This window comes from Microcaecilia unicolor, chromosome 6, assembly GCF_901765095.1.
Source record: "Microcaecilia unicolor chromosome 6, aMicUni1.1, whole genome shotgun sequence".
NCBI lineage: Eukaryota > Metazoa > Chordata > Amphibia > Gymnophiona > Siphonopidae > Microcaecilia > Microcaecilia unicolor.
Genome location: NC_044036.1, coordinates 132,525,613 through 132,548,837, shown reverse-complemented (window position 1 = coordinate 132,548,837; position 23,225 = coordinate 132,525,613). Strand labels below are relative to the sequence as shown.

Sequence of the window (23,225 nt, the reverse complement as noted above, 5' to 3'; positions counted from 1 at the left end):
TGTAATCCGCAATTTCTCCAGCAGAGCCCGTTCTCTGCCTAATACATTTGCAACAGACGACAGGGCGTGTAATACCAACTATAGAGGATTTTGTGTCCATTCTCCATAAGGGTACTCGAGGTGGAGACTTGTAACAGTGATTTAAACACCCTGCTCCATTGTTCAGGTTCATATGTCACCCCCATTACTGCCTCCCATTTAGCTGTGTAGTATGCCACTGGTGTATCTTGGAATAGTAACGCCTTGTTATAGCCTAGAGATTCCCCCCCCCCCCCCCCCGACCTCCCCTTCCAGTCATGCTTTGCTCCAACCGTGTTTCAGTGAGATTAAGCTCTTCCTCTGCCTTACGCTTGATAAAATCCTTCACCTGAAGGTATTGATAAGCCTGTAGAGGGGATAGCCCATGGACCTGGCACAACTCCTTATAGGGGACCATTTGCCCTTGGTCATGCATTTGACCCAGTTCGCACAAACCCATCTCTTCCCAATTGATATATGCCTCATCAACTGACAAAAAGAAGCAAATTGTACTGTTAGCAGATAATTAACAAAATAAACATAACTCTAAAATAGCACATTTGCTAATACTGAACATGTAATATGAGTTCATAGCTCTGGATTGTCTATTTACAGACCTATCTACTTCTATGAAGCATAGCTTGTGTCTTTGTGACAACCTATCACATTGGGTAGTGTATTAAGCAGTACGTCTCCTCTGGTCTTTCTTTTACCTGGAAGAGTAGGTCTTTGGTACGGATGTCATACACCAGACAGATGTTGTGTTCATCGATCACTGCCAGTTTGTTCCGGGAAGCGCTCATATCCAAGCAGCGCACAGATGTGGCTTGTTTCAGCAACGTTATGGCAAACAGATTGTCCACAAAGATCTTCAGAATCTAAGACCATTCCAAACCAGAGTAGTCAAAAGAGCACAACTCCATACTCAGCAATGATTCCTCCTAGAATTATAGTGACAGGAGAGGGGAGAGCAGGATTCAGAAGAACCTTAGGCCTCTCCCTTCCCAGGACAATTAAATTCAGAGATTGTATCAGTCTTACACTGTAAAAAATTGACCTGAGTGTAAGATTAGAGAACAAGAGAACACATGACATATTCCAGTCTTCAAAAATCATTACAGCAGGGCTTGACAAATCCTGGGTGCCAGGTTGCCATGGGATTTTGGGCCCTGCCACTTCTGTTTGCTACAACAGGAGCGTTCCTCTCCTTTGTACTGTACAGCACTCAATGAATTTGAGCCATGTGGTACAGGAAAGGCCACAGCATTCTCTTCTGCTGCCCGATACTGAATGTAAAATTTCAACCAGTGGTTCAAATTTTTACATCCAGTGCCAAAATGGCAAGAGGAGGATGTGGCCCAATGAACAGCCTCTTTCCTTTCCTTCCACTTGTGATCTTCACCAGCCTGGGGCGCGGGAGGGGGGAGAGAGAGCACTGGGTGTTTGTGTGTCATTATAGGTGGCAGGGAGTGAAAGTTGGGTGCCTGTGTGCTGCGGGGGTCAGGGAAAGAGACCTGGGTGCTGTTGGGGTTGAGGGAGTAGGGAAACAACTGGGTATCTGTGTGTCATGGGAGGGAGGGGAAGGGGAGAAAGATCTGGCTGTCTATGAGACTTTGGGGGAGGGGAGTGGCAGATGCAGAAGGAGGGGAGAGATCTTAGTGTCTGTTTGCTGGGGTGAATGAGCTGGGAGGTATGTGCAGGCAGAAGTGAGAGAAAACTGGAGAGATGAAGGGGGTGTAGTCATTGGGAGACAGCTGGGGGAAATATGCCACAGGAGGGTAAATGGGGTGGGGGTCATTGAGAGCTATGGGGGAATATGCTGAGGGCAGGGCTTGGGTGATTGAGAAAGAGCTATGAGTGTGTGTCCTGGATTGGGGGGGGGGGGGGGTTGAGAGACAGCTGCAGAGATGTGTGCCAGAGGAAAGTGCTTCAGAGAGCGCTCTGGGTGTGTGCTGGGGGGGGAGGCAGAGAGAGAGTGAGCTTTGGGGATATAGGTATGGCAGAAGCAGGGATGGAGACAGAACTGGTTAGGTGCCTTGCTGAGGGCCAGGGTTAGAGAGAAAAAGTTCGGAGTTGTTCACCTTGGAAACGCAGTCCATATGGAGTATTGTCAATCAGGAGATTCAGAGAAGCAAACGTGGCCCACGAGGAGCATAATCACCGTGGAGGAGATTCTCCTCCCACACAAGATGACTAGATTGAGACTGCAGAGATCCAATATGGGTCTTAGTGTGTCCCTCTATCCCCTCCCCCACCACCTTTTTTAGGGGATGAGGAAAAATCTTAGTAAAATCACTAATTTTGTGATTGAAGCGCTATTTCTTCTATAGCATTTACTTGCAGTAGTGAATTGATATCTTCTTCCAGTATTTTGAGGTGCAAGGTTGGTGGAATTTGTTCTCTTGCAGAGCCTCAGTATAGTGGTCTGATGGAAAAATTCAGCCTGTTACGTTGATCAATGATACTTAGAACCCAGTAATCCGTTGTGAAGGCTTGCCACTAATCTACTACTACTTATCATTTCTATAGCGCTACTAGGGTAAGTAGGCTAACCCCCCTTCCAGCTTGGCGTTATGGCGCCCATCTTGTGTTGCTGACTGCTGATGCCACTTCAGACATGCTCTTGCCATGAATGAACTGCACACTGTCACTTGAAGGTCCAAAGAAGCCACTTCAAAGGCTTGAGGTCCAAAGAGGCCACTTCAAAGGCTTGTTTCAGTGAACCTTCTAGCCTCTCATTCTGTAGGTCTTTTAGGGCAATGCCCCCTTCTACTAGCAAGGTTGTCTACTTAGTCATTGTCGTAAACAGGGAGTCCACCTTGGGAAGCTGAAATTCATCTTTCTCCTCTGGAACTAACAGGTTGAGGCGAACCATGGTTCTTCCCACTCTCAGCCCCGCGTCCGGCGAGACCCATTCTGCTGAAATCAGGTCCTGAATGTCTGGATGCTTCGGGAAGGCCTTAGAAGGACCTCTAAGCCCCCTCATGATCAATGAAGATGGAATTTCTGACGCTGCTCAATGGAAAGTACCACCAGTGCCTGTGAAATAAGAGTACTGAGCTCCTCTTTATGAAATAATCTCAATACTTTCAGATCATCCCCCTCCTCATGGGGGAGCTCCCCCTCCTCTAATGGTTCCTTCAATGATGGATCCTCCAAATAGAATGAGGCCACATCAGATAAGGAGAGAGAAGCAAAGATAGCCTCATCTGCTCACTCCTGGAGGTCTAAAAGAGATCTCTTAGGAGCTGGAGGGGCAGCGGGATGAGAAACTGAAGCACCTTGAAGCAACTCTTGACTTTCCCTGCTTCAGTAAATAGACCTGGTGTAAGAGCAATATAAACTCTGAAGAAAACAAAATCCCAATGCAGGTGAATGCTCCGTCAGCCCTGAGGCTGACAAACGTGATCAGATAGGGCCGACTGACAGTGAGGAGCAGCCTCTGACAAAATGGCGCCCATTCCCATGCTCTCCTGCTCCAAACTGCAAACTTGCCCTCCTGAAGACCATGGTATATTTGGATGCTGCTTCAAATCAAAAGATGTGCTGCCGCCAACACTTTCCTCTGCATCTCACGGGATTCCTGGCTTGCATGCACTGCAATGTCCCGATGCTGGCTGGTGGGTCCCACAGTGGGAACATCATTTAACTGCTTCCACGGCAGTCAACGTTCACTCCGACTGTCACAAGCGCAGCACTATTTTACTCGGAACTTACTTCAGGCTTACAAGTCTGTAATTTCCCAGATAACTCCTGGAACTCTTTTTAACAATAGGCGTCACACTGTCCACCCTCCAATCTTCAGGTACTACGGACGACTTCAATGACAGGTCCAGATCGATTTGGTTCAGTACATCTTCCAGGTTCACAGAGATTTCTTTCAGTTCCTCTGCACCACCACCCTTGAAAACAGGTAGATCTCTTACATCTTCTTCCGTAAAAATCGAAGCAAAGAAGTCATTCAGTTTCTCCACTATGGCGTTGTCCTCCCTGAGTGCCCCTTTTGCTCCTTCATGATCTAACAGTCCCACAGATTCCATCGAAGGCTTTCTGCATCTGATGTACCTGAAGTTGTTGCTATGAGTTTTTCCTCTGCGGCAAGTTTCTCTTCATATTCTCCTTATCAATGCTTTACATCTAACTTGCCAGTGCTTATGTTGCTTCTTATTTTCTTCATTTGGGGTTTTTTTCCGTTCTTTGAAGGACATTCTTTTGTCTCTATAAGCCTCTTTCACGTCACCTTTTAACCATGCTGGCTCGCATTTCCTCTTCTTTCCATCTTTGTAAATATGTGGAATGCATCTGGTCTGGGCTTCCAAGATGGTATTTTTAAACAAGGCTCATGCAAGCAGACTGCTCCCCATAATGACAGCTCCAGACCTGTGGTTAATTTCTGCATTTTAAAGGTAGGTGCACAGTGCACAGAACTGTCTGTGCATTACTTGGAATGCTCATTTTAATATTAATGAGCTCCTTGTAATGAACTTGCATAGGGTTTTTGGTAGCTGCTACCGGCAAACATTAAAACCACAGAAACCCCTTTGTGCATTACTCGCTAGGTAACATTTGCTTTGGCTACAACCAGTCTAAAGCAAATGTTGCCGGCATGGTTAGCTTTGTGCATCAGGCCCGTGACTCTGTGGACCTTGTGCTTTACAGCCCCCACCTGCAAGAAGACTGCATGCAGCAGCGTGGATTTATAACTAAACGAAGTTTTCTGCTGATTTCAGCACCGGAGCCTGAGGTGAGGGCCCAAGCATTAACGAGATGGTGTTGGCAGTGGTATTGTGGCAATGAAGTGAAACTGAAAGTGAAACTAACTGGCATTTCCAGTTAAACAGAAAAATAGCTGAGTAGCATTAGAAAATTAACGGGATTTTTCTGAAGAAGCTGAAGAACTGAAGAGGAGAACTGTTGCACTTCACCCAGACATTAAAGACTGATGAGAGAAAGAGAGGGCAGGCAAGGCAGCTTGGGAACCCTCCCACGCATGCTCAGGGAAATATAAATTTAGACATCTCTGATATAGAGGAGAGCTCCAGCACACAAGTCTCCTTCAGTGACACCACCATGGAGTGTGCCTGCATACCCCTGCTTGTCTGTGAGAAGGTCTTTTATAACACTGCGCAGCAGTATAGGCAAGGAGAACAGATGGCATGTACACATATATGCAACACATGTAAGTGTTCCTGGGGATGTAATTTGGATAGAACAGGGACAGATTTGTGATACACATGCATATTTTATAATATGTAAGTACAAATGTCTGGTATATACATACATTACACCAACTTTAGAGCAGGTGTAAATATATATATGGGTATTTGTGCACTATGGGGGCTGGTTCTGGGTACTTACTTTAGAACACAGGCCCATGACTCCTTTTTTTTCTATTCTTATATAGGTATCCTGTTATAAAATCGAGCCTGTAGAGTACATGAACATACTTGCAACTGCCTCAGAGCATTTGTACAGTACTGAGGATAGTTCTGGTTGCCTCTTTGATAAAGGCACATAGGTCCCTATGTTCCCTTTGCAAAATACTACTACTACTAAACATTTATAAAGCGCTACCAGGGTTACGCAGCGCTGTACAATTTGGATTTGGCAAGGAACAGGTCATTACAGACTTTAGTGAGTGAGTTTCTGTCGAGTGTAGAGGGCAAAAACCGGATTGCAGCGGATCGAGAATGGCATGAGAGGAGAGAAAATCAAGGCAGCGACTGTGAACGGCGCGTTCAAGTGTCTTGGAGAGGGAGGGTAGGAGGTGTGATTGTCGAAATATATGATAACTACAAGAGCAAGAAACCATTTATATCCTAAAACAATATTCAGTCAATCATATCTACAGCACATTTGGAATTGATGGCTCAAACCTTGTCAAACACACTTACAAAATATCACCAACAACCAGGACTGGACTAAGGGCCAGATGCGTCAACCAAACGTAAAAAAAATCTAAAACGTAAAAGTGCTTACCGAATTTGAAAAAACGAAGAATGCACCAAAAAAACAAGTTGCACATGTTCAGTGCGGTATTGTAAAGTACAATGCATTACAGATTCGTAATCCCCGTCGGTAATCGGCTCCTAAAACATGCGCAGAGCAGCCAAGCGTTATGCTGGCTGCTCTGCGCATGCCACAAACTGTCAACACAAACGTATTAAACCTACGTAGGTTGCTTACCTCAGATGGGGGCGTGCGAGGGGGGGGATCAGGACGTGCGAGCATTTAGCTCTGTGATCCTGGCAGGAGAGTGCAGTTGAAGAAGTCTTCCTCAAGACTCCAAAAGGACGTCCTTCATAAACCCCCCTTTCTAACAAAAGACATCTTTCACTGTGATCCCCTTTAGCTCAGCAGAGAGACCTGGGCCCGCCCCCGGCTGGAGGAACAGAGGAAGGGAGGGGGACCTGGGCTGCTTAAAGTTGTTTTCAGAACTGAGAAATTGGCTTCAGAGGAGAGCAGAGAAGCAGGGGAGCAGCGGCGACCTGCGTGGGGGGGGGGGGGGGGGCAAGGCCGTCCATACAGGACGCTCCTGTTGAGCGCCTTGCCCCCTCCCGATTCTTTTTTGATTTTTGTTTAGATTTTAGATTTTATGCAGGGGAAAGCAGGGAGGTGTTGTTTATCTCACTTTTGTTTTTAAACATGCCAGCTTGGGTTTTTATGGTGCAGGGGGAAGCGGGTAGATGACAGCTCTGGCCTTTACGACTGCTCTGACCATACGTTAAATAAGTCGCGGTAAATGATTCGGTGTAATCATCGGTATTGTTAGTGCATCCCGAATCGTCCACATTACAATGGTAGTTACTCGTTTGTATTCCGTTTTCGTTAGCTGCTTGCTTCGTCGGAAAAAGGCCTTTCATGCATGCAATGGTTAGGAATTTCTTCGTTAAAGGGTTGTTAGAGGGTCATTAAGGTTTAGTGCATCTGGGCCTAAGTTATTAAAGGCTGAGTAGTGAGGCCATGTGTGAAAAACACTGCTGCTCAATGTTTCTGATCATTCTTTCAACTTATCTTGAAAACATCACTGCATATTATCCATCTATAAAAATCCAAAGAATCTGGTGTAATAGAATCAGTCTTATTTTGATAGTAATTACAACTGGTATACCAAAAAGTGCTGGCCATGGGTTCAAATATCTGAGTCAGAGGCATGAACTGGGGGCAATTTTAAACTGTTGAAAAATATCCTTTAAAAGTGTTCACAGCCCTCAGCACAAAACCTATATGTGCTGCTTGCAGAGTGCATGGTTCCCTATAAAGAGAGAGTTGTGGATGCCTGGAATGACCTCCTAAGGGAGGTGGTGGGAAAAACAACTGACAAATTCAAAGGATGGGATGAGCACAGAGGATCTCTAATTAGAAAATGAATGATAAAATAACAAAAAGCTTACAGGGTTGCATATGTGTTTGCATGTCAAGTGGTGCTTAGATGGCAACTCTGGCTGTATCAACTAAGGCCGGTGCTGGGCTGGCTTGTACGGTCGAGTCCCACATATAGCAATCCAGTTTAGGATGGCTGGAGAGAGCGTTGACGGAACTCCAGTGGCTTGGAACGTGAGGACAGTGCTGGGCAGACTTTTATGGTCTTTGTCCTGCAAATAACAAGCCGGATCTGGATAGGCTGGAGTGGGCTTTGATGGCAACTCCAGTAGCTTGAACATAAGGACAGAGCCGGGTGGACTTCTATGGTCTATGTCCCAGAAACACCAAAGAAAGACCATGATCAAATATACAATATCACATTCGTTGTTGATTTAAATCTTGACTTGACAATGAATGTGACTGTTGGGCAGACTGGATGGAACATTCAGGTCTTTGTCTGCTGTCACTTACTATGTTACATACTTTCCCTGTTAAGAAAAGAGATGTGGCAAACAGAAGGGCTAGGAAGACCCAGAAAAACATGCACAGGATTTCATTATCGAATCCCTATGCCTACTTTTCACTCTTTTAACCCACATACTTTGCAGCTGCAAAGTTTGTGGGTTAAAAGAAAATCAACAGAACTTCCGTTTGAGATGAACGGCAGCTGTCTGCTGGCGCTCAAGTACTCAATAAAAGTTGCCCTCCCTATCCTTACCTGACCGTTCTTTAAGCCCACTAAAAGGCCTTCTCTTCCTGAGGGTCCTCCAATGACTTTAATATAACGAATGAGAGACTCCATCAGCCATTCTCGCTCCTTCACACCACTGAAGGACAAGCACTGCAGTCTTTTCTCCTAATAACACAGCACAGTGCTAGTAAATATGCAGTGTAGTTCTGTGATGGCAAATAGCAAAAGAAAACTCCTACTTAGTACTTCTGTGATGGCAAATAGCAAAAGAAAACTCCTACTTAGTACTTCTGTGATGGCAAATAGCAAAGGAAAACTCCTACTTAGTACAGTGTAACTATTTATTGCTTATAATAAATTTGTTGTATGGCTTAATCTGGGGATAAATCTAGGCAATGTACAATACACTAAAATAAATTAAAAGGGAGAAAAAGTCCTCCATTTAAAACAGGAAAGACACAATTACATTACGTATGGCAGGCAAAAACTTTGTGATAGGTTTATAGGATACTAGTAAAAAAGCCCCGTTTCTGATGCAAATGAAACGGGGGCTAGCAAGGTTTTCTTCTGTGTGCATGTGGGAGTGTGTGTGTCCCTGCCCTCTGCCCTCTCTCCCTTCCCCTGTGCTGTCTGTCCCCTCCCCCCTCGGAGTCGAGTCCTTCAGTGTTAAGTTTCTTGCTGTGCTGTGTTTGTGTTACAGAGATAGTGAGGGCTTCTGCCCTCTCTCCCCTCCCCCCTCTGAGTCCTTCACTGTTACAGAGAGCGCGATTTGATTTCGTGCTTTGCTGTGTTTTCCTTCACTGTTTGTGTTACAGAGAGAGCGAGGGCGGGGCAGACACTCTTGGGGAAACCAGATATCTCTCCCCCTTCACACTTCCAGCTGGAGGCTTCATTTAGAACGTTGGTGGTGCCTTTTATATATAGAGATATTGCAAGTTGACAAGTTTACTCAAAAATGCCAACGTATTTTTGTAATAATCAATAAACCAATGAAAATATTTGCCAGTCTCAGCAGTGAGGATTCATCTACTGTCAAAGAACTGTCATTACTGCTTCATATTGTTCCCTGTCAGCTCTTCGTGGATTTCAATTTTATAACAAAGACATCATTCTTTCATATATTAAAAAAAAAAAAAGGAAATAAAGCTTAAACATAGTCCACATAGGGGCTGGGGGATCCAAAAGTAGTAAATCCATGGAAAGATGGATAATTTAAGAATAAAGTGCAAGCAATAAGTAAGAAAACACCCTCCCTCATATTAACTGGACCTATATTCAAACAACCACCCTAGACATACAAAATTGGCAGGTAAAACAAAGGTTATACACACTTTCCTTCAAGAAAAAGTCTCAACTGAGAGGGCTCGTAGAAAATATACTGAAGATAGAGTAGCTTTTAAACTAAAATGGGGGAAAAGCTAACAGTCACCCAGGAGCGCAGTATGGAGTGAAACAGGACATTTATGGAATCCCAATAGAGAGGTTTCAAAAATGGTGAAAGAAAGCCATGAATGATTAATGGGAGAACAGAGTAAAGGATGGAAATTGTCCCCATCAACTTCAAAGCAGCTTGTAGATGCTAAGAAAAAGCACAATTTGAAGTGTTCATATACAAATGCTAGAAGCTCAAAAAAATATGATGGAAGAGTTGGAGTATATAGCACTAAATGAGGAGGTAGATATAATAGGCATCTTAGAGACCTGGTGGAAGGCGGACAATCAATGGGATATTGTGTTATCGGGGTACAAATTATACTGCAATGACAGAATGGATCAAATAAAGGGGATGGGACGACTTCCCTATGAGGAAAGGCTAAAGTGGCTAGGGCTCTTCAGCTTGGAGAAAAGGCGGTTGAGGGGAGATATGATAGAGGTCTATAAAATAATGAGTCGAGTTGAACGTAGATGTGAAGCGTCTGTTTACGCTTTCCAAAAATACTAAGACTAGGGGGCATGCAATGAAGCTACAATGTAGTAAATTTAACACGAATCGGAGAAATTGTTTCTTCACTTAATGTGTAATTAAACTCTGGAATTCATTGCCAGAGAATGTGGTAAAGGCGGTTAGCTTAGCAGAGTTTAAAAAAGGTTTGGATGGCTTCGTAAAGGAAAAGTCCATAGACCGTTATTAAATGGACTTGGGGAAAATCCACTATTTCTGGGATAAGCAGTATAAAATGTTTTGTACTTTTTGGGGATCTTGCCAGGTATTTGTAACCTGGATTGGCCACTGTTGGAAACAGGATGCTGGGCTTGATGGACCTTTGGTCTTTCCCAGTATGGCAATACTTATGTACTTATGTAAATTGGAGGGGGGGTTGCGCTATATGTTAAAGATGGAATTGAGTCAAACAAAATTAATATTCTACATGAAACGGATAGCAGGTGGAATCCTTGTGGAAATTCCATGTGTGAAGGGAAACAGTACACTGGTACAGTTGTACAACCATCCACCGGGACAGAACAAACAGAGAGATGAACAAATGTTTATAGAAATTAGGAAAGTGGCAAACTTGACAACAGTTTAATAATGAGTGATTTCAATTACTCCAATACTCAGTGGATAAATGATACATCAGGGAGAGCTAAGGAGGTAAAATTCTTAGATGTAATAAATGACTGCTTCTTGGAGAAACTGGACCAAGAAGAGACAAGAGGGGGAGCTATTTCAGATCTAGTCTTTAGTGGAATGCAGGCATGGTACGAGAGATAACGGTGTTGGATGCACTGGAAGTGAACATTATGTGATCAAATCTGAGCTAATATCTGGAGTGAAGTCACTAAAGAAATCTACTGTAGCAGCACTCAATTTTCAAAAGAGTGACTATGACAAAATAAGGAAAATGGTTAAAAAGAAACTGAAATGGTTGGCTACAAGGGTTAGGATTACAAATCAGACGAGGACGTTCTTTAAAAATACCACCATGGAAGCCTAGACCAGATGTATTCCACATATTAACAAAGGTAGAAAGAAGAGCAAACAACAGCCAGCATGGTTAAAAGGTGACGTGAAAGAGGCTATTAGAGCAAAAATAGTATCCATCAAAGAATGGAAAAAGGAACCAAATGAAGAAAATAAGAAACAACCTAAGCAGTGTCAAGCTAGATGCAAAGCACTGATAAAGAAGGCTAAACGAGGATATGAAGAAAAACATGCCACAGAGACAAAAATTCATAGCAACACATTTTTCAGGTACATCACAAGCAGAAAGCCTATGAGGGAATCTATGGGACCGTTAGATCATGAAGGAGCAAAAGAGGCTCTCAGGGAGGACAAGGCCATAGCGGGGAGATTGAATGAATTCTTTGAACTGGTATTAACGGAAGAAGATGTAAGAGATCGACCTGTATCAGAAATGGTTTCCAAGGGTGACGATGCAGAAGAACTGAAAGAAATCTGGGTGAACCTGGAAGATGTACTGAGCCAAATTGACAAATTAGAGAATGATAAATCACCTGGACCAAATGGTATACACCCAAGGATACTGAAAGAACTCAAACATGAAATTCCGTATCTGTTGTTAGTGATCTGTAACCCGCCATTAAAATCATCCATAGTACCGGAAGATTGGAGGGTGGCCAATGTAACAACAATTTTTATAAAGGGTTCCAGGGGTGATCCAGGAAATTACAGACCGATAAGCCTAACTTCAATGCTGGGGAAAACAGTGGAAAGTATTATAAAGAATAAAATTATGGAACACACAGACAAACATGGTTTAATGGGACAGAGTCAGTATGGTTTCAGCCAAGAGAAGACTTGCCTCACCAATTTGCTTCATTTCTTTGAAGGCGTAAACAAGGAGAAATTAGATCTTACCTGCTAATTTGCTTTCCTTTAGTCCCTCCGGACCGGACCAGGATTGGACTGATGGGTTGTGCTCGCCTACCAGCAGGTGGAGACTGAGAAAAAACTCTGACTCTAGAGAGCCAATAGGAGCCCTGGCCATGTGACCTTAGCCTCAGTATTTGAATAACAAAGCAGGAAAGAAAGAAAGACCTTCTGTGCCGTATGGAATCCTAGCAGCCACAAAGCACTCGGCAATGCCAAGTATCAGAGCTCACCAGCAACTCTCACCAGAGAAGTGGTATGGCCCAATATGTATTACAGCTCACCAGCAACTCTCACTAGAGAAGTGGTATGGCTCACTTGTACTATAGCTCACCAGCAACTCTCACCAGAGAAGCGATATGGCTCACATGTAATATAGCTCACCAGCAACTCTCCCCAGAGAAGTGGTATGGCTCACGTATAATATAGCTCACCCGCAACTCTCACCAGAGAAGTGGTATGGCTCACTTGTCTTATAGCTCACCAGCAACTCTCACCAGAGAAGTGGTATGGCCCACTTAAGATTTTATATATATTCCATCAACTGAGCTTACCAGCAACTCTCACCAGAAAAGTGGTAAATCATATTTAAGGTTTTATAGATTTTCCAGCAACTGAGCTCAGCCACAACTCTCACCAGAGAAGTGGTATGGCGTATTTAAGGTTTTATAGATAGATTCCAGCAATTGAGCTCACCAGCAACCACCAGAGAAGTGGTATAGACCACGTAAAGTTCTGTATATATATATATAGTATTGTTCCACGAATCGTAAAGGAATGAATACACTTCCTACTGAATACACTTCCTACTTAATAAAAGAAGCTAAAGAGTAGAGAGAACATGGGAGGGGCCTGGTCCGGTCCGGAGGGACTAAAGGAAAGCAAATTAGCAGGTAAGATCTAATTTCTCCTTCCTTAGCATCCCTCCGGACCGGACCAGGATTGGACTGATGGGAAGTACCAAAGCAGTAATCTGAAGGGAGGGACCCTATGAAAACTGCAGAGAAATGTTCATGCTGCATAGGCCACCTGGCGACAACTAACATGTAGTGTGTCCCAATGAGCAAAATAAAATGAAACTAGGACTAAGTTGCCAACTTACCAATGTGCACCGAGAGCACCAAAAATCGCCATAGTAAGAATAGAGCCCGCTTCTGAAGTTGTGGAATATGTTGTAATACGCTGTGGAACTGCCCTCTCAGCGAGAAGAGAAATAGACATTCTCATTTCCTTGATCCTTCGCGATATAGCGGGTTAGAAACAATGAAAAACTTTTATGCCTACTGACTAGAAGGACAAAACCAATAAGAAAAAACCGATTGGGAAAGGTGAAAACTTTAAACTACAGCAGACCGAAAAGAAGTTACCAACCGTAGAAGTATTCCACACATAGATCTACTTGCTGCAATGGCTACTGGGAAACACTGCTTGAAGAGGAAAACTTTATAGAAAAAGTTATGGCTACTAGAAAACAGAACTTTAAGAGTCTGTTCACCTAGTTCACCTAGCTGGTGGACGAAGCGGGAGGTACAGGTGCAGGACTCCTTTAAGAAACCGCTTTGACAGTGGATGCTGCATAAGCGTGCGGTTGTCAACAGTATCATGCATCACTGATAGAGCTGCCAAATGAACTCTAATGGATGAGTAAGACAGACAAGATTTCGCAAGATGCAGAAGATATTCCAAAACATGCAAAATGGATACTGTTTGTGGAATGAAGTGGCGAGAGGAGTACCACAGAGTGAACCGTCGCCACTTTGATTCATAGGACTTTAATGTAGATTTCTGTCTGGAAGCAATTAAAACTTGAAGTACTTCCTGCGAAAATATCAAAGATGTTGCAGACCCAGTAACCACGCCATAAGTTTGAGTGACTGGGGGTCCGGATGTAGAAGGGTGCCTTGGTTCTGCGTAAACACCTAGTGAGATGATGGAAGAAACGCATAAAGAAGGCTGAAAAACCCCTGCTGGACGTTGGCATCTGTCCCTGTCTCCGTCAAGACTGTTGCTGAACGGAAGAAGCAAGAAATGTTCGTGAGCCTGAAGGCAAAAAGAGATAGCCCTGAAGTGTCGCAGTGAGGAAGTAAGGCTGAAAAAATGAGAGTCCATTCACCTAAATGCAGGGTGACACAACTAAGAAAAATGAGTACAAACTCAAGAGTATACTCTTAACTCCTCCTTGGCGGATGACATAACCCATTGCCATGGCAAGGACCAACATAGCTCTCTCCGCCTTGTTTGTCAGTAGGGAAAACAAAATTCACCCGAAGGTAAAACGAATTGCTGAGGTCCCCCAGAAAAAAAATATATACAAACAAGCTTCTGCCAAAAAGTGTACTGCACGAAGCATCCCAATGACAGAACTAAGGTTCTTGAGATAACTAGATGACACTTAAATAGTGCGATTGATGACCCTGAGATTCGCAATAGGATGAAGGAAAATTCCTTCTTGGGCATTAGAAAGTAAAATTGCATTCTGCAGAATAGAGCGAGGAAATGGCCGAAGGCCCAAGGTCACCAAGAAAAATATAAACTGGGATGTTTGCAGAGGAGACAAAAGACTGTGCGCCAACCTGACTAAACAAAGAGAAAATCAGAGATATCTGATGAGAGATCAAATGAGAGGCCTGGCTACAATCACCACCCAACCTAGAGACTGTAAGAAATGCAACACCCGGTGCGTGACCTGAGAACTCTGCTGATAAGACTTTCTCCAATTAGGCAGTCGTCTAGGTAAGAATGAAATGACCCTAAGAGCGCAATGAACATCCTCTTAGATCTATAAAGAACGGAAGAGAGAGTACTGCTGAAAATGACCGGTTAATGCATAAGCAAAAAACTAGCCATTCTCTGGATCCTGAGGAGAAGAGGAAGGGTGACCAAGGACACCAGTTAAATAGGGCTACAAACTCCAACCCTATCTCTATGGCGTTCCATAGTTGGGTAAGTTCTGAATATAGAAAGTTCTGAATATAGGAGTCCACCAGCTATGGTAGTACGCTCCGGACAGAAAAAAATTGTCCCAGTATGAACGTCTGATTCACCGGCCTGTAATTTCTTGGATCTCCCTAATCCACATACCACTAATCCACGTACCACGGTCATGCGTCCTCCCTCACTGAGAGGTAGATTGTAAGCTCCTTTGAGCAGGGAACGTCCTTCTTTGTTAATTTGTACAGCACTGCGTAACCCTAGTAGCGCTCTAGAAATGTTAAGTAGTAGTAGTAGTACCAGACTCACACCCAATAGATATGAATGTTGAGCTTGTTTCAGGTTAAAACACCGAACCTAGGCCCAGGGTCCCCGGTGTTTCTAGTGGTGAACAGCCATGGCAAATATTGTATGCGTTAGTTTGCAGAATTACTGCAAAGCCTTGCTTTTGGAGCAGAGATTTCTGTTCGATACTCTCGTGAGAGGTTTTTTTTTTGTTTTTTTTTCTTTTCTTTAATGCTGTTCTGGCTGTAGAAAGGTGGACATTTGAGCTTCCCCAGAATGGCAAAACTTATGTACCTATGCCCATTAGATATGAATGCTGGACTTGATAGACTTTAGGCCTTACCCAGCATAACCATACTTATGTACCTATGGTATAAATACACAGGAAGTGAGTGAATCCCCTTCCAATTGAAAGAACACTCTGGAGTGAAGGCGCATAGAATGAAAATGAAAAAGGACAAACTTGGAAATTACCTGTAACGAAAAAAGTGAAGTTGTGCCACAGCCACTTGGTGAAGGCAGTGTAGACAAGACTGTATCTGAATTCAAGAAAGCTTGATATAACATCAGGTCTCTAAGGAAGAGGAAGACATAGCAGATGGTATGTATAGGCATACTGGACCAAACCAGGATGTTTATAATCTGCCAATGCTGAACTGATAGAGTAGTGACAAACACGAGTAGATGGTTTGAGGACCGTCCACTATCTTTAAGTGAAAGGATGACTTTATTCTCTAAGTGACCATATGTCCTGTAAAAACCAGAAGAAAGCTAAAATGAAAGATGAGAGGCTTCAAGGCAGTTGGAAAAGAAGGGAAGACATGAATAAAGCATGCCTGCTAAGGCAGCTGAGTGACTGGGAGCTTGGTAGACAGGACTGTCCCTCAGAGAATATGAAAGAGCTGATATATCCCCATGGCATCTGAACAATATACTGTATGCCTCTAGAGAAGGCTTCTTAAAGTCGGAAAAAGAAAACACTGTGTAACACTACAGCCATTGAGAGTGTCTGTTAAGTTCTTAAAACACTATATAACATCATACGCATGGAGTAAAATGCTTGAAAGGAACTAAGATATTATGGTCAGAATTGCAAAGTACCAATCAATTGACTCTTAGACAATGTAGTCCTATTCACCAGGGAATGAGAAAGACAGAAATTTACTCTATGCCTATAGAGAAAGTTTCTAAAGTTCTTAAAACACTGTATAATACTACAGCTATTGAGGAAAATGCTTGAAATGAATTATGATATTATGATAAGATGCAGATTTTCCACCAGGCAATGAAAAATGACTGAGCACCAGAAAAAACTAGTGTTAACAGCCCCATGATACATAGAAATTTAAAAGAAGAAAAGCTTGTTATATATCTATATATGAAAGGAGCCCCCTTTCAACCAAATATTGCCTGCTGATGTGAAGAGCATTTTAGAATACGCCGTTCAGCACATACAAAAGTGTACACATCTTGGAGCCGAACTGCTCTATGAACTGCAGCCTTACCTTCAGCAGAGAGATCCCCGACTGATAAGATGGAGGGAGAAACAAAATGGCCGCCGTTCGCTCCACTGGCCCTGTGGCGATCGTCGACAGCGCGCCCGACACCTCCGAACAAGCGGAGCCCAGTGGAACGGCGAAGAAACAACAGCCGGCGAAAAAGGCCCCGAAAAAACTGGAGGCAGCACCGGACCCGAAGAAACCTTGAAGGGAGAGCAAAATTTACATGTTCCGGCTGCGTGAACTGCGCGACGCTGACCGACAGCAGCTGTTTGAACTTTTAAGCCATATCGGAAAAAACAGGTGGCTGCGCTTACGCGGTTCGCACCTTTCTTTTTTTTTTTTTTTTTTCATTTGTTTAAACTGCTGCCGCCAAAACGCAAGAAAATGGAGGAAATTAAATCTGATGAGAAAAATCGCTGTTTAAAGTCACAGATACTGAATTATTTTCTTCTGTTTGTTTTTTTTTTTTTTTTTTTTATAACCCCTCAATCATAATAAAACACTGGAGCTGCCTGCTCGTTAGAAGTCTGGGGAAAGAAAGGCTGCTTCTTTGAATTTACTTTTATTTGATTTAATTCTTTTAAAGCAGCTACCTGTTAAAAGTGGCTGCCTCTCCCAAAGACGGTACACCTTTCCAGAGAAAGGGACGGCCCTTCCCTGCTAAGCCAGGGAGATGGGGAGGAAGGGGGGTGGACTCGAGACACCCGAGTTTAACACCCCCGAGGCTGTCAAAGAAAGAAGAGAAAGGAAACCCTGTCAAGCCTCTAAATAAGATTCCAGGCACAGAAGAATTATCACAAATATCTGTAATATCTAAAGAGAAAAGGAGAGAGACTAATGGGCTCACTTCCTACCTGCTGGGAGACTGAGAAAATACTGAGGCTAAGGTCACATGGCCAGGGCTCCTATTGGCTCTCTAGAGTCAGAGTTTTTTCTCAGTCTCCACCTGCTGGTAGGCGAGCACAACCCATCAGTCCAATCCTGGTCCGGTCCGGAGGGATGCTAAGGAAACAGTGGTTAGTGTATCTGCGTTTAAAAAAGGTCTGGACATGTTCTTGAAGGACAAGTCCACAGTCTGCTATTGAAACAGACATGGGGAAGCCACTGCTTACCCTGGGATTAGTAGCATGGAATGTTGCTACTATTTGGGTTTCTGCCAGGTACAGGTGACCTGGATTGACCACTGTTGGAAACAGGATACTGGGCTAGATGGACCATTTGGGCTAGATGGACCATTGGTATAACATAAGAATAGTCGTACTGGATTCTTATGTTATATCCTGGGTATTCTCCTATAAACTCCCCTTAAAATATCCACACACACACTACTCAACTAGCTTCCAGTTTTCAATTGCACCAGGAGCTGATGGAACCATCCAGTTGCTGTATGTTATGACCATCAACATCTGCTGAAGACAGTGAATTACTGAGGAGCCCAAGCTGCAGGGTGCCCTTATACAGCAGGGTTCACAACAATTTATTCTCTGTCTCCATCTGTGGGTTGACTGACACAACCCACAGATTCAGCACTGCTCTGGTGGAAAGAATAAGGAAAGGTAAAATTAGGTCTTACCTGATAATTTTATTTCCATTAGGCCCAACAGATCAATCCAGAGACTTGTGGGTTATGTCCCTCTGTCAGCAGATGGAGATCGAACTTCTGAGGTTCACTATATGTGGTCATGCACCACCATCTGAACCTCAGTACCGTCGCCTATCAGTACAAAGCTGCAGGATATGACCATCCATCTGCTAGAGAGAATACTGAGGTTTAGGTGGCGATGCATGACCACATATAGTGAACCTCAAAAGTTCTTTCTATCTCTACCTGCTGGCAAAGGGATATAACCCACAAGTCTCTGGATTGATCTGTGGGACGCTATGGAAACACAGTTAAAACAATGAGGTAAACTTGGAGATGAGCAAATTAAATCCTAATAATAGCAATAATATGATGATGTCAGAAAGATGCACATTAAAACAGCACAGCAAAACATTCATATAAAAGACGTATATCAACATAATAAGAATGATACATAATAGATACAATACTCATGAAATCAGCACAATACAATATTAACACCTTATTACATAGATATTTATAACTCAATACATTGAAGTGGTCTTAGCGGTGTGCAGGAAGCTAATCCATGCGGAATGAGTAGACAGTCAGTCATTACAGCTTGGGAGAAGAGTCAGGCTTTCACTTAGACTAAAGGGGCAAACTGATCCAGTTCTACATTTCCTCAATCCCATTCTATCCTGTGCAGAGGCTCTCATTGTTTAAAAAAGCATCAGGACTTTAAGTGCCAGAATTGAATGGAATGGCAAGGAAGAGAACTAGGAATGAATGACCTGGCACGCACAGAAGCATGTCAGACAGCTGTGATGTAGAAGTTAAAACAGAAGACCTCTATGCTGCAACGTTATTATCCATGAAACATGAATTGCCAGATCCACCTGTTCTGCTCTCTCTTAAAAATAAAATGTCAATCTAAACACAGGGCCGGGCAAGTCAAGAGCAAAGGTACAGGAGGAAAAAGGAAAAGACTTGTATACACCTATTTCATAAGGATGTCTCTGAATGCAATCAAAGATCATCATAACTCTGCATATGGCAATGCTCATTGCAAGTCTTACTTTTACTGTACGTCTAAAGAGTTCACTGGCTTTGACTTCTAGATCTGTGCACTTTGCTTTTACGGTGGATGCTTGGTGCAGTTTAATGCAGAGGCACATACCTGGCATAATATAATATGCTGGGAGCATACAACCAGTAGGTTGCACTCAAACTTTTTGACCATCTTTTCCTTGACACGGTAATGCATATCTGATGTATCATCTGAATACAACTCATAGATCAGAATCTTCTCTGGCATCTGGATGGCTAGCCGGTTTTTGTAGATTGCAATTTTCTTCACAAGCTCCCTGCATTTAATTCTGACTGTGAAGAGAGTAAATGTGAGAAATCTAGTTCAGTACTAGGTGTGTTTTTAAAGCAAGACTTGTTACTAACCCTGTATGATACTGACACCTAGAGGATATGCTGATTTATACAGGGTGAGACGCTGCTGCTCTGAAATCCGTTCTTACACCCACTTCCAAATATTAGAAAATATCTAATTCTACTTACATCTGCAAGGTGCAAAACTACCATCTGTACACAGAATTGTTTGATTTCTTAAAGTGTCACTGATTTTAGAATGAAGACAGTTGGGAAATGACAGAATGAGTGAATACATTAGCATCTAATCACCAAAGTCACATGCTCCAGTCTGGATTCAGGTAGCATATAAAATGAGTTTCAGGGACTCCGGCGGGAGGGATGAGGCCTTTTGCTGTTCTGCAGCAGAGTTAGGACATACCGAGCTCAAATCTTTCCACTTATTTGCAAATCTCTCACTATGTCACGATATTACTGAAGGGTCCTTTCGCAAAAGGTTTAGCTAATGTCCTGGATGGTTTCTTTGCCCCCTCAGATCAACTACAAATCTCAGTGTCTGGTTTTTATAAGCTTCTTGATAGAATCTACCCACAAAAGAACCTTGACCTGCTCACACGGAGATGGAGTGAAGCACTTTTGCTATCCACTCCCAGCATTAAACCTGGATATTCAATGCCGGGTCATTTCCAGCGACCGGCATTGAATATTTAGTTTCATTTTTGACCATGGCAACTTAACCAGTTAAGCCGATATTCAGCGCTAACTGGCTAAGTGCTTAGCAGTTAATGATAGGCCTGCTATTTATGTGGCCTATTTTAACCACTAAACATAGCCAGTTTGGCGTTGAATATCTGCGCCTAACCGGTTATGTTGTGTGATGTCGCCAATTAGCTTCCACTGAATACCCGCAGTTAGGCACTAAAATGCTATTTAAGCAGACAAGAGCCATTCCTGGCTGGTTAGTTTTGAATATCAGTCCCAGGATATCCAAGAGCAATTACCAAAAGGGTAGAAATGTCCATGTCTAAAAAGAAAGACGTCTTTATTTAGACCTGTTTCAGGCACGCCCCAATTACGCAGCTGTCCACTGAAGGGATTAAGGCATTAATCTCCCAGTTACTGCTGTCCCCCTCCCTCTCCCCTAAAGTGAAACCAAAAGGGGATACTAGAGAGTTTCAGGTATTATGAGCATTCTTAACATAGCAGGAAGCAAGTCTCAGGAGTAGCCTAGTGGTTACTGCAGTGGACTATAAACTAAGGGAACCAGGATCAAATCTCACTTCAGCTCTTTTTTATTTTTTTGGTAATTGTGAGCCCTCCAGAAACAGAAAAATATCTACTGTACCTAAATATATAAGCCACCTGCAGCCTAGGTATGTTGCTGTTCCTGGAGGGCTCACAATTACAAAATAAAAGTGGGAAATGATCCACTGCACTAACCATTAGGCTGCCACTCTGCTCTGAACACCTGTGTGGCCATTTTCAAAAATGCTGTCATACAGATGTCCATATCCCTGGTTTACCCCCGTCCATGAGGGGGAATGAGAACGAGGGGGATAATGTGCTAACTAAACAAATCCCCAGTGTGAAAACCTCAAATCTTTGCAATTAATGCCTGGATGTGAGGACTGACCTTTTTGCTCAGTGATGAGGTGCTGGACAATGACATCTGTCATGCTGTCTCGATAAGCATAGCGATCTTTGTACAGCCCATGCACAGTACTGAAAATCAGCTGATAAAAGGCAATCGTTCCATCCTGGCAACCAATCACCTGAAAGATCAGAAACAGGATTCAAGTCCAAAATCAGCATACTGGAGTACTTCCAATATACAGATGTGACCTATCTCATGGCAACTGCCACTGTAGGGAACACTACAAGGTCCTGCTTTGTGTCAACCCATGACCAGAGGCTGAAATACTAGACTTGTCTGTGAAAGAGTCTGCCCCCTTTCAGCTTTATACAACAACAATCTCCAATTCTACAACTTCTTTTCCACTGGAAAATGGTTTGTTTTTGTGCATGTTCAATACTTTACAGGTATCTTAAAAGTACATATCATATCCCACCATTTCTTCCCTTCTCAATGCTTCGTCTCATACATCGTTTGGTGCATGCCACGCACCATTTTGTTTATTATTTATTTAAACTAAGGCAGATTACAAAACCTCTCTCTGGACCACCTCTATCCTTTAAGATATGGCCTCCAGAAGTGAACACAGTATTCCACGTGAGGCCTAGTCAATGACCTGCACAGGAGAATTTTCTTTTATTGTTATGCCTTCTTCTGGTCAGCCCAGTATCCCTCTGGCTCTAGCCACCACCTTGGCACACTGCTTCATTTCCTTCAGATCATCAGTCCATCACCCCAAGGACTTTCCCCTGGTCCATGCATCAGTCTGTCACCAGGAGTTGCTCCCATCTTGCCCAGCTCCCTTGGAAATCTGCATCCCCTGACAAGAATTCAACCACTCCTTAAGCATGTGCTCTAGCACTGATCTCTTGTGAATACAGAAAAAGAGATAACAGCACATAAAGAGGCTCTTTTTCAAAGCACTTTATAAGTCTCTGTGCTTTGAAAATGAGAACCAAAACTGTACGGCCTGTCCATTCTGACCATTTTCCCTTTCTGCTGATCATAGTGGATTACTGGTTTTAACCTGCAAATAGGTGGAAAAATGTGGGATACAAATGTAACAAATAAATAAACTATGCCTCTGCTTACCACATAGTTGGAGTCTGGTTTAACTTTGCAGGTCCAAACCCAAGAGTTTTGCTCCCCAATTGTACCGAGACGCACTCCATCTTTCGTATACAGAGAGACACGCTTATCAGAGCCTCCCATTACAATGTATTCTCCTTTGGAAAAGTAGCTAACACAGCAAGGATCAAAATTCAACACTTTATCCTTCCCAATCTACCACAGAAAAAGAAACAATGGAACAAGACAAGGTTACTACAAAAAACATTGGGCAAAATATACTAAGCATTTTTTACATAGATGTAAAATGGTGGAATCTCTTTAGAACATCAGACTCTGTACTTAGGTTTGAATTAAGGCTGCAAAAATATAAAAAGGTTTAACAAAACTAAATGGATATGAATCCTACACACAGGGAGAGCAATTTTCTAATAGGTTGTCTAGTTAGGCACCTGTTTTGGGGCTACCTTATAAAGGTCATTTTAAAAGCATCTCCATGTGTAAATGCCAGTTTCACAAAGTTACTATTTACCTGTGGAGATCACCAGGATGCAGGTGTGCCAAAAATATATATGTGCCCTGTAGCAGAAGAGGCCAGCCAAGATCAAAAGCAAGGGTAGCTCAAAGCTCTTTGAGCAGGGACTGTCCTTCTATGTTAAATTGTACAGCGCTGCGTAACCCTAGTAGTGCTTTAGAAATGTTAAGTAGTAGTAGTAGTAGTAAAGACCACCTCGAGGGAGGGGGGGGGGGGGGGGAGGACCCGGCCAACCAAGTGTGTACTCCCAGTGAGAGAGAGACCTCCAATGGGCCTCAAACCCCAGTCCAGCAAGCAGGAAGAAAATTGGGCCTTTTTCTTTTTGGTATTAATTCCAAAATCAAGAAAATAATGGTAAAGAAGCCCACAAAATACTTCTCTTGCTTAAGGTCTGGTTGTTTTTTGGGGCTGCACAGACTTA

The 23,225-nt window shown here is 43.2% G+C and overlaps 1 protein-coding gene across 3 annotated transcripts in view; it reads right to left on the bottom strand.

The window, feature by feature from the left end:
- IFT122 (intraflagellar transport 122) overlaps nucleotides 1–23,225 on the bottom strand; it is a 97,200-nt gene that overhangs the window by 36,058 nt on the left and 37,917 nt on the right. For all 3 annotated transcript variants that reach the window (XM_030206594.1, XM_030206596.1, XM_030206595.1), the window contains exons 9-13: nucleotides 22,294–22,485; nucleotides 21,202–21,340; nucleotides 19,366–19,568; nucleotides 8,102–8,239; nucleotides 732–896 (exon numbers count right to left, since the gene is read on the bottom strand). In XM_030206594.1, the coding sequence (XP_030062454.1) occupies nucleotides 732–896; nucleotides 8,102–8,239; nucleotides 19,366–19,568; nucleotides 21,202–21,340; nucleotides 22,294–22,485 (837 nt within the window). The remainder of the gene's footprint in view (nucleotides 1–731; nucleotides 897–8,101; nucleotides 8,240–19,365; nucleotides 19,569–21,201; nucleotides 21,341–22,293; nucleotides 22,486–23,225) is intronic.